The 12,042-nt window shown below is 38.4% G+C and overlaps 1 protein-coding gene across 1 annotated transcript; it reads right to left on the bottom strand.

Moving 5' to 3' along the window:
• Window positions 1-9,475: 9,475 nt before the first annotated feature.
• Window positions 9,476-10,637, bottom strand: LOC110721151 (protein FAR-RED IMPAIRED RESPONSE 1-like). Its single transcript, XM_021900282.1, has 2 exons — window positions 10,198-10,637; window positions 9,476-9,917 (listed from the first exon to the last, which is right to left on the bottom strand). Exons 1-2 carry the CDS (start codon window positions 10,635-10,637, stop codon window positions 9,476-9,478), a joined length of 882 nt encoding a protein of 293 aa, XP_021755974.1.
• Window positions 10,638-12,042: the final 1,405 nt, after the last annotated feature.

The raw sequence follows: 12,042 nt of genomic DNA, 5'->3' as shown, positions 1-12,042 counted from the left end.
AAAGTGTCCTTCTTGACTGCACCAGGATATCCCCAAGATTTAGCCATTTCCTTCTTGACTGTAGAGAGTTCTTCCTCGTCGTGTTCAACATGGACGATGGGAGTATCAATAACTTGAATGCGCATAGGAGAAGCATCGATGGTAATCGGAACCCCTCCAACTATGGCTTTCACTTTCTGATGAAGAGACGATGGAATCGCCTTTAGCTCATGAAGCCAAGGGCGTCCTAACAACAGATTGAAAGAGGCCTTAATGTCCACCACCTGAAATTTGGTGCGATGCTCAACGGCCCCAGTAGTTATATTCAATATGATAGTACCCACGGCTTGACGGCGAGTATTATCGTAAGCTCGAATCCCTTGAGTGGAGGGAGTTAACTCTTCATTCTTGATACCCAACTTCTTTGCAGTACGGAGTGGGCACACATTGATTGTAGAGCCATTATCAACCAGGCTCATAGGAACATTCATCTGCCTACACACTACAGTGAGGTGTAAGCCTTATTATGTTGGTCCCCTTCCGGGGGTAGATCCTTATCAGAAAAGGAAATCAGATTGCCGGTACTCGGCAGCTCAGTAGTGAGAAAGTTGACCAGTCCTTGGGGAGTCATGTCGTCATCGACTCCTATCTTCACCAGAGCATTCATTACAGCCTTTCGATGCTCGTGGGAAGTGGCCAAAAGCTTCCATACATTCATCTCCACCTTGGTCTTTTGTAGCTGTTTAACCACATCGCTATTCACCGGGTCGATGGGATCAACTATCGGGTTTGATTGTGGTGGAGGTGGGTTAGGTTGTTGCAACCGTCCACTTCTAGTGAGAACCTTGACCTCAAGGTCCCCCCAAACATCTTTACTGGTGCCGAGAGATGAACATGCTATATCTTTGAGATATACATCTTCATCATCACTATCCCAAATCCCATTCACTTCATCAGTGCTTTTGATAAATACAACTTCCGGCAGAGGTTCATTCACAGGTTGAATGAGTATTGACGGATCAAAGGAGACTTCATCTCCCATGATAGCCAAAGCATCAGAAAGAGGACCTGTTTGAATGTTAGGCTTCTTGCCCCTGGAGGGACGGGAAGTTGGTTAGCATCTATCAGGTCTTGGATTGCGTCTTTCAGCCTCCAACACTTCTCAGTGTTATGACCCTTCCCTTGATGATACTTGCAACAAGCATTGGGGTCATAGTTGGCGGTCCTATTCTCAGGTCGAGGTTCTGGAAATGGTCCAATTGGCATAATCAGTCCCTGACCATGAAGACGGTCATACGCAGCATCATAAGTCATTCCCAAAGGCGTATAAACCCTCCTTTTCCTTTGGAATCTTTGAGGAGGAGAATTATTGGGCTTAGAAGACGAAGAAGAAGGAGTGTCGTTCTTCTTGTTTTTCCAAGTGCTGTTGTTATTGTTGCTACCAACAGACTTCATCAGTTCATCTTCGATATTGATTCCAATATCGTATACAGCATCAAAGGTACTTAGGGGTAGAAACTTCAGGTGTTGCTTGTACTTATGAGTTAGGTTGGCAATGAACAAGCGGACCATTTCCTTCTCCTTGGGAGGATCCACCAAGAGCGCAGCTGTTTCTCTCCACCTTCTTAGGTAAGTGGTGAAGCCTTCATTCTCTTTCTGTTTGAGAATGGAGAGTTCACGTTCAGAAGTCTTGGCTTGGATGTTACACTTATACCGATTCATAAAACTTTCAGTAACATCCTCCCAGGTCGCGACATGCTTGGATTCCAGAGAATAGAACCACTGTTGACATGCATGTTCTAAGGAAAGAGGAAACACCGTAGGGAAGAGTGTCACATCTACTCCCTTAAGAGCCATAGTCGCAGAAAAAGCCTTCAAATGGAAAAGTGGATTATCAGCAGGCTTGAACTTGGGAATATCAGCAGTGGAAAACATCTCAGGAAGCTTCTCCCTTATGGACGAGGAGGTGATAGGCTGTTCCACATAAGTGAACTCTTCGGAAATCTTGCTCATATGTTCCTTGATCTTATCCATCGCAGCAGTAGTGACACTGTTTTTCTTGTCTTGCTCTACAGTGCTGACTCTAGTAGTGAGTATCTGCATCATGTCAGACAATCTTTCGATTGTCCTGTTGAGGTTCTCGATGTCTTCCTTAGTAGCCATTGGTTGAAAGTAGACTAGAGACGGATATTGTGGAGATGACTGAGGTGGTTTCCTTGTACGCCTCTTTGGTATAAGAGGTTTTTGGGGTATGGACTCGAACCGTAACAATCTACCCTTGCTTCTTGCCCAAGTGCTGTGACACCGAAACAAACACACCTTTAATAACCAAACTTGACCTTAACCTATCCGGATTAAAAAAAGAAATTTTTTTTTTCATATTTTATTGAAGCTCTACTTATTAAAAAAGGAAAACATGGGAGGATACTATCCGACTTACTCCGAAAAAAAAAACGACACAAAAAACGAAATTTCCCTAAAATACGGTCAAAAGTGGTGCATGACTAAAAAAAAGTGTGTGGACATAATATGTGAGTGATTAGGTGAGGTTATAGACGCGTGTTTTGACCGTATAACTAGAGACGACTCAATACTGGACACAAAAATCGAGAAAAAATACTGACAAGACACTTTCCTGGGCACCGTGTCACAATGCAGACTGGCGTGACACGGTTAAGCCTACCGTCAGACGGTAGACTCTCCCGTGTCACGGCACTGTTCACCGTGACACGGCAGACAATACCGTGACACGGTGCGCAGTTCCAGGTCAGTTTTGTGATTTTTTTTTTTTCAGATTTTAGTCGATTTTAAGTCCGTACTAATTACTATGTGAGAATAAAAACCCTCGGTCATGGGTCAAACAAAAAGAGCAAACACATTAGGGTTAGCACCGAACAAACACATAGAATTTAGGCACGATGATGTAAAAAAAAATTTCGCAACCTAAAGTCAAGATCTATGTTCAACTATTGGTCAAGTTTTTGGTGTCAAAAGGGTACCATGGTTAAGAGTTTGGACGCGTTAGCAAGGCAGCCTCCCTTGAGGGTGTATGCCAACGGGCGGCTCCGCGAGTTCGTGATGAAATTGAACTCGACTCCATGGTTTGGGTGGATTTAATAACTCGGATGAACCCTTATTGCCATGAGCATTTTTGGGTTGATAGAGCTTAAATCCCCCGGGGCTAAGACGCATGTAGATCACATACGTTTTTTTCAGAAAAATCGAAGGAAGTCGACTGTGAGAAAAGAAAATAGGCCACCGGACAGATTTTAGGACTGCCGTGACACGGCAGACTCTGCCGTGACACGGCAGTCAGAAAATCTGACTGGTGCCCTGTTTGCTTTTGCGCGCAACCAAGTTATCCAATTTTTCCTACGGGACAGACCTGAATGCGACGTTCAAGTCATCGGAATATCTTTTCAAGAATCTTTCAAGTCTCATCCACTCATCTTAATTAAATACCGATCACTCAAATCGATAAATAATTAAGAATCCTCCCCAGTGGAGTCGCCAAATTGTAGGCGTCGCTCGAAGTGCGCCTACGTTAAAAGCATGTGTGAATATGCTTGGCACTCATAGGAAGTGAGAATTGACATTACGATTAGGGACAAATAAAGTAGGGAGCTGCCAACAAGTTTTTTAGGAACTTGTAAACCGTTCACGGATCATAAAAAGGCAACCACGAATAAGGGACAACGAAGGCAACAACGATTGACCCGTGAAGGTTACACCCCATTCATAATCCATGAGATTACTCACTCCATATGGTTCGAAACCACGAAAGGAGGATCGGGGATGATGGTACGAAGTGAGTCATGGAGTCACATTCGCCCGTATTGGCCTCTACTCGATTCTTATATTGAAAAGCATTCCTGTGATCTCAAAGGCATACAAAAAATAATTCAATTTGCTCCAAACTATTATTTAACTAAATTGGTTCAAAATTAATGCACACATAATTCTAAAAATTTGGTGATCACTTCAATTAATAATAAGATTAAAAGGGATCCTAAACCGGTTGTCCAAATTATCTTATTAGGTGTGATTCTCAATTACATATTCCCTTTAAACATGCAATATGGTGATCATCAAAAAATACAATAGAATAAACATTAATATTAAAACCAATTTAATCATAATTCCAACAACATAAAAAAAATCGTTAGAAAAAATAATAATAATAAAAAGAGCATGATCCTTACTTTGAATCTGTTTGTTTGCAACTACAAAACAATAAACGATTTAGTAACTTCAAGGAAATAATAAAACAATAACTAAATTAAATTAAATAAAATAAGGTTGATTTTGGGGCCAAACCCTCAAACGATTCTACCTTTCACGCCTTGGCTTAAGGACAGAACCTCGAGTGAAATATGGACTCCTTTAAGTGCTTGAAGAAGGAATTTTGAAGCGAAAAGGGTAGGCTAGTGTTTAGGTTAAGAGCATAGAAGAGAGAAAATAAGAATAATAAAATTCTGGTCGCCCCGTACATCAGAAATGAAGGGGTATTTATAGGGAAATGTGTTGAGGGAGCACACGGAACCCTAAAATGATAAAAACCCTAAACAAATATCCTGTGACACGGTCAGACTGTACCGTGACACGGTTAGACTGTACCGTCAAACGGTACAAGTTCCCGTGACACGGTCAGTTTTGGAGTGACGCGGGAAATTTTCAGAAAACGGGACGGAAAACGCGTTAAGGGTTTACGCGGAAAGGACACGGAACTTCCCGTGTCACGGCAGACCTCCCGTGTCACGGGAAGTCCCATCGTCAGACGGGAACAGTTCCTGTGACACGGTCAAGCTGTACCGTGACACGGTCAGTTCCAGTCCTTTTTTCCGTCTAAATTCATTTTCAACCCTAATTTCTTTCGGCTTTTTAAGTGCCGATTGATAATTTCGGGATTTTTTCTTACTTTTATTATTCAGGCTAAAATAAGAAAATAATAAAATAAAAATAAATTAAATGTTTGGGCCAAAAATAATAAAATAATAAAATAAAAAGGTTTGGGCTTAAAATTAATTAACAAGCTTGGGCTAAAATTAAAATTATGCTTTTTACCAAACATCAAGACTAATCCATGGACCTTTCAAAGGTATGAATTTAATAAAATACGATTTTTCAAGCACTCTCGGGATTAAATACTAAACCCGACCAACAGTGGCGGTGAAAGGTTATTTATCATCGGATTTGGTTTTGGGGAGACATTTTTAGGTGTCTACAATAGCGGAGGAGGATCGTTTCAGGCGAAGCAATCTTCTGATTTGGAAGCAGTTATAGGCGTAGCGGTTTTCAAGCGGGATGACATTCTCTAGTTTGCAGGAGGTCATCAAAACAATCGGTTACTTTCAGAGACGTGTGCTCGATGGTGCAAGATACGCGTTTCTTAACTCTTTTATCTATTTAACTAACGCTAGTTTTGCAGGTATCGGCGTTACAAGAGTGATTTAGGATCGCAGAACGTTCTGAATCATTCTCCGTCCCTATCGATACTTTGACTTTCGTTTTCGAAACTTGCGTTTCTCCAAACTCAGTCAAAGTGGGGGCTTCTGTAGACACCCATTTGTGTCTCCCCAAAACCAAACCAAGTGATGAGTACCTTTCACGTTGAATCATAATCAAATTAAGTGAAAGTGTGGAAAGTTTAGTGTTGCGAATAGTTTTAATTTCTTTTCTCTTCTTTCTGTTTTTGAAAACTTATTTTAAGAAAACAGCCAATCCAGTTTGGTTGGTCCATGATATGGGTCCAAAAATAGTGTAGTTGGATGGGGCTTGACAAGAGCTTTCCAATGATATATTATAAGTCCAATTCCGATGAATATTGAGGAAGTTATGGCCAATTTACTAAATTGGGCCCGGTTTGAGCCTTATATACGGCCCAATGATCTAGGAGAGGGCCTAATATAGATTTATCATTCCTAATGCAATTAGGAATGGTTTTAGTCTTCTAGATTCTTCTAGAAGGGAGCATTGATAAATTGACTTTTGTTGACTTTTTAGAGTTTTAATTAAAATCAAAGAACATTTTTGAGGAAAAGATACGATTTTATCCTCCTGTACGGCAAAATTTATCTGATTTTAGAAAACGCGTCAAAAACAGTATTAGCGCCTAAAGCCAAACATTGGCGCCTGGCGCTAATGTTGGCGCCTAGCGCCAATAAGCCAACATTGGCACCAGCTCTGTTTTAGGTGCGCCAGCTCTGTTTGATATTTTATCTTTTTGGCTGATTTTCTCTATAAATAACGTATTAAAAACTCCGTTTTCGATAACCAGTTTTCAATAATCATTCACCTACAACCAGTTTTCATTCGCAATCATCAATTCTTATTCTTTCTAATTCTAAACAAATTCTCTCTATTTTCATTCACCAATTCTCATCAGATTTTCTTGATTACCATTCATCTCTCTCTTTTTCTAAACTAGATTTTACATACAAAATTCCGCATTCATTAGATCTAGAAACACCTAGCCATATTCGAAGTTGCCTTCGCCTTAGACGTGAAAGGTTTAATTTATGAGGGTTTGGTCCCAAATCTCTCTTTCAATTATTTAATTTAATTGTTTTGTTTATTATTTTCATTGAAGTTACTAACGTGTGTATTTTGTTATTAGAAAGAGGTACGAGGCATCAAAGTAAGTGCTTTATGGTTTTTATTGATGTTATGATGTAGAAATCATGTTTAGATTGTTATTTTGATTCCTAGTATCATGTTAGGATGCTTGATGTTTTAAAATGACAACAATGATTCCTAGTATCATGTTTAGGGAAAAGGTTATAATATCAAATATGTTTATTATGATTCCTGCGATGCTTCCTATGTTCTTTCTAATATTTATGATTGTTAGTATCATGTTAGGGCTATATATTTGATTTTTATTGTTTAGTGACATGCTAGGGTTTGTTATTAATCTTGTTAGTATCATGCCTAGGATCTTGCTATTATTATGCTTTAACATGATTATTATGATTATGATTATTATAATTATTATTATGATGATTATTGTTATAATTTTATTTTGATGATCATAATTATTTTATTGATTATTATTATGTTGCTTGATGTTTATTTTTACTGCTTGATCACGCCTTTATGCATGTTTAAAGGGAATCTATACTTGTAATCACGCTTAATAAGATAATTAATAATCTTGTTAGGGTTAATGTGATTGCAATTCAAGTGATCGCCAATAATAGATTTATTTGTGCATTAATATTCAACGAACATAGATAAACAGGTTTAGGGTTAATCCTATTGATTGCATGTTAGTCAAAAAGCGCACATGAATACGATTAGAATAAAGTAGAGGCCTATTATTAGGGCAGGTTCAATATCTTTTAGGTTGGATTTGTACCTTCATCCCCGAACCCTTATTTGGTTCAAGACCTTATGGAGTTGACAATCTCTTGGATCGTTGAGGGGTGTAACCTTCACCCTGTGAATGGTTTACAAGTTCCTAAAACTTGTTGGCGACTCTTTTGCTCTATCTTCTTCCCTTTTGGACGCCACCGTACTTAAGTGTATGATCACAGTGGGGTTCAAGCTATGGGTTTAACGCTTGAAATTTATTCCCCCACAGCTACCCATCATAAAATATAGGAAATTTTGTGTAAAACTACCCTAAAGATAGGGTCATTTGTGAATAACTACCCTTTTTTTTATTTGTTTAGAACTACCCACAAGTTTGAAAACATTTGGGTAGCACTACCCATTAACATTTTTCGTCCAATTAAGACGTTATCGGAGCTCACTTTTTTCACTTTTGCCACCCAATTAACTCTCCCAATTTGTATAAAGGTTTTAATTTACCTTAATTAACCTAATTAAGGTTTTAATCATAATTTATTTTAGGGTTCATGAGTGTAGTATTATTTGGGGATTTTAATTTCTAAGGTTTGGGGGTTTAATTGAATTGGGGTTTTTGCTTATTTTAGCATTAATTGACCATTGTAATTGAAAAAAGTAAAAAATTTGGCCAAAATAACGTTTTAATTGGACGGGAAACGTTGGTGGGTAGTGCTACCCAAACTTTCCAAACTTGCGGGTAGTTCTAAACAAATAAAAAAAAAAGGGTAGTTGTTCACAAATGACCCTATCTTTAGGGTAGTTCTACACAAAATTTCCTAAAATATAAGAATCACAATTAAAAACATTTAGAACAATTTGACAAGTACATTCCAACTTAGAGAATATTAAACCATAGTCTTTAGACAAACATAACAATTCTTAACACCATAGACGAAATGTTTAAACTCAACTAAGGATTGCGTAGGACATAGTTATGACAAATGTTAGTTAATAAAACAAATTTCAATTCGTAGTTACTTCCTTCTTGCATTCGAAACAGGTTACATACATCAGTGATAGTCAATCCTTCTTTGTCCCTCTACATGTTATCTTTGTAGGACGAGCGCTGGTCAAGTCATTTGTGGCCTTTCGTTTATCCTGATAAAGTAAAAACATGCATTTTTAAGTGACTTAGTTAAGTAGTAATAGTACGATATTCTAAACAATTGGTTGTACTAGTACTTACCTTTTTTTATCAAGGAGTTTAATGGCACCAAATCTTCTAACAATTTAACCTTCTTGGCCTACATCAATAGAATTGTTATCAACGACTAATTTGAAAGACAATGGTAAACATGTAAATGTAATTACGAAAACAAGTGATATGGCTATATTGTGTGGTGTTGCCATTGACTTCCAGTTTATACTAGTGCTTTACGTTTGCTCTTTGCATTACCAGTGGCGGCCACATCTATGTTACGTTTAACCATATTGGTATTCTGTTTTTTCTTTATCTTGAAACCCATCTCTGCCAAAGTCTTTTGTCGAGATCCCTTAGGCCGTCCACGATGTCTTTTCGTGACATTAGAATCTATTACTGAAATGATACTAGGAGGTGGGACATGTTCTGGGCTTTCAAATAGAGAATCAATAGTATAATCATCGCGTTGAATAGGCTCATCAATAGTGGACACCGTGTTCTTGCTTGTGTTTGCTGACAAATTCGGATCAGTATCCTCATCAAGAAATGATATGGTTAAACTATCTGCGGCCTCCTTATTCTTGCACTGTAGAACTTCTTCCCTAAGATTCGATAATGCCTTGCTAACCATGGTAAAAACTTCTTCATTCAATATAGCTGCTTCGTCGCATAACTCTTCAAACTTAGGCATCAACTTGTTGTACCTTTGAACAACCGCATATTTATTTGGCTCATGGTATGACACGACAACTCGTGTGTGCTTCATTCCTAAGTATATCCTTGCGCCATCTCCTAACAACATATTGTTCGGGAACATCAAATACATGATTCTTATCAAGTATTTGCATCACGTGTGTGCACATTATACCATGTGTGACAAATATGCGGCATTGACATTCAACCTCTAATGTATCCTTGTTAAATGTGTTAGTGAAATACCTTCGACGATCGGTTATGACTTCCTCACTCTTACCTTCTGGTAAAATCCACACAAGGTCTTCTACATCATTCGAGTACATTCATTCTGCACCTCTTGAAATTAGTGTCTGTGTACACCCGTTGAAAATACTTCTCAACCTTAAAACCAGTCACTAGCCTCCATACATACTTAGCACAATTCGCATCAGCAGCTGTCTCGTCTCGTACCCGCTTCTTCATCGCCTTTGCAAAATTAATTGGAAATTTAAAAAGCTTAGTGGTACGATTGAAAAATCCATCAAAAAAACTATTTATACTTTCAACCCGTTGAGTTGTCTTCATACCCGCCCAGAAGTAGTCTCTTAAGAATGCGGGAAACCACATATGCCTTTCGGTATAAAGGTTTGACAACCAATCATTGTTTTTTAAGCTGTAGTCATTTATAAACTCTGTCCAATGATTCTCAAACTCTTCAACAATCAAACTTTCATAAACAATCGATTTGAGCATAGGTTTGAATTCTATGTACCTGCAAATCGTTACACATTAGGATTTAATTTTATATGTAAACAATCCATATAGCAGAAATATAAATTTACTAACCCTTTGCATTTGCCTAATTTTTCTTGAATTTTTCTTATAATGTGCCAGATGCACCATCGATGCCGCGCCTCGGGCATCACCTCTTCTAAGGGCTTCCTCATGGCCACAACCTGGTCAGTTAGAATTGCTCCTTGGGATTTGTTTTTCTTACATGTTAACCACTCCTGAAAAATCCATCTAAAGGTATCACAGTCCTCGTGGGAAACCAATGCACACCCAACAGTATGGTTTGTCCATGATGGTTAACACCCACGAATTTAACAAATGGTAATGCATACGCATTTGTTAGATAGGTAGCGTCAAAACATACAACATCCCCAAATTCTTCATATGCAGCCCGACTACGCCCATCAACACAAATTACATCTTTCAACCTACCCTTTGGGTCTAAGCGTACATAATGAAAAAAATTCATGTTGCCTTCTTGCATTTTCTTAAAATAAGTCATCAGTGTTCTTGCATCACCCCCTAGCATTTTTAACCTCCTGGTCTTGTAGACCTCATGAGCCAAGTCTTTCATAGTGAAGCGGAGGTTGTCAAACCCATCTAGTTCAGCAGAAAAGCAACCGTGAATTTGTGATACATACACACCTTCTTCAAAATAGTCCAACAACCTCTTCCTAGCTCTAGATGTTAGGCCCTTCATTCTATACTTTTTCACTAAACTTGCCTTACGTGGGGTAGCATCGTGCGTATGTTCCAACTCCACTCTTTTTATCTCTCACTCCCCATCATGGTTAATACTAGCATAGACCTTTGCCAGACACTCACATTTTTTTGACTTTCTCTTTCGTTGGCTAAGCTCATCCACCGCACAACACCTCCAACAACTCCTCCTGGACCAGATACATCCATAGCCTTTTCCCTCTTCTTTTCTTTCCTCATGGCTCTCATGTCTGGTCTACCCCAACATTCACACCTCCATGTTGTTGCAATACGGTCTCTAACCTCACCTTTTGAATACACACTTGAGCCCTAGTAACCCCAAAACCCTGTTGCTCAGTGTAGACACCCATTTTTGTCTCCCCAAAACCAAACCCAGTGATGAGTACCTTTCGCGTCGAATCATAATCAAATAAAGTGAAAGTGTGGAAAGTCTAGTGTTGCGGTTAGTTTTTATTTGTTCTCTTTCTCTCTGTTTTTGAAAACCTATTTTAAGAAAACAGCCAATCTAGTTTGGTTTGGTCCATGGAAAGGGTCCAATAATGGTGTAGTTGGGTCGGGTTCGAAAAAAGATTTCCAATAATACATTATAAGCCCAATTCCGATGAATAATGAGGAAGTTATGGCCAAATTACTAAACTAGGCCCGGTTTGATATTTATGTGCGGCCCAATGATCTAGAGGAGGGCCTATTATTAATTTATCATTCCTAATGCGATTAGAATTTATTATAGTCTTCTAGAAGGTTCTTTTCATTCCTAATTTGATTAGCATTGATAAATTGACTTTAGTTGACTTTTAGGAGTTTTTATTAGAATAGAAGAAGTGTTTTTTAAGGAAAATACAGTTTTGCCCTCTCGTACGCTTAAATTTTATCAAAATAAGAAAACGCGTGGAAAACTATTTACAGCGCCATATGACAGCTCTGTCGCCTGGCGACAGGTGCGTGTTTGGCGCTGCAGTCGTGTTTTATTCTTTTCGAAACTCTGATTCGTTTTTTTATCATATTTGGTTGATTTTCTCTATAAATAGCCTCCTAAAACCTCCGCTTTCAATGATCAATCTTCTCACCAATTCTTTATTACTCTCTCTCTCTTTTCTAAACTAGCTTTCCTCACACAAAGTTCCGCATTCACAAGATCTAGACTTGCCTTCGCCCTAGACGTGAAAGGTTTTAATTTCTGAGGGTTTGGTCCCAAATCTCTCTTTCAGTTATTTAATTTAATTGTTTGATTCATTATTTTCCTTGAAGTTATTAACGCGTGTATTTTGTTATTAGAAAGAGGTACGAGGCATCCAAGTAAGTGCTTTAATTGTTTGCATTGTTATTATGATATAGAAATCATGTCTAGGTTGTTATTATGATTCCTAGTGTCATGTTAGAGTGTT

The sequence above is a fragment of the Chenopodium quinoa genome, unplaced genomic scaffold, assembly GCF_001683475.1.
Source record: "Chenopodium quinoa cultivar QQ74 unplaced genomic scaffold, ASM168347v1, whole genome shotgun sequence".
Lineage (NCBI taxonomy): Eukaryota > Viridiplantae > Streptophyta > Magnoliopsida > Caryophyllales > Amaranthaceae > Chenopodium > Chenopodium quinoa.
This window is presented reverse-complemented; position numbering and strand designations above follow the sequence as displayed.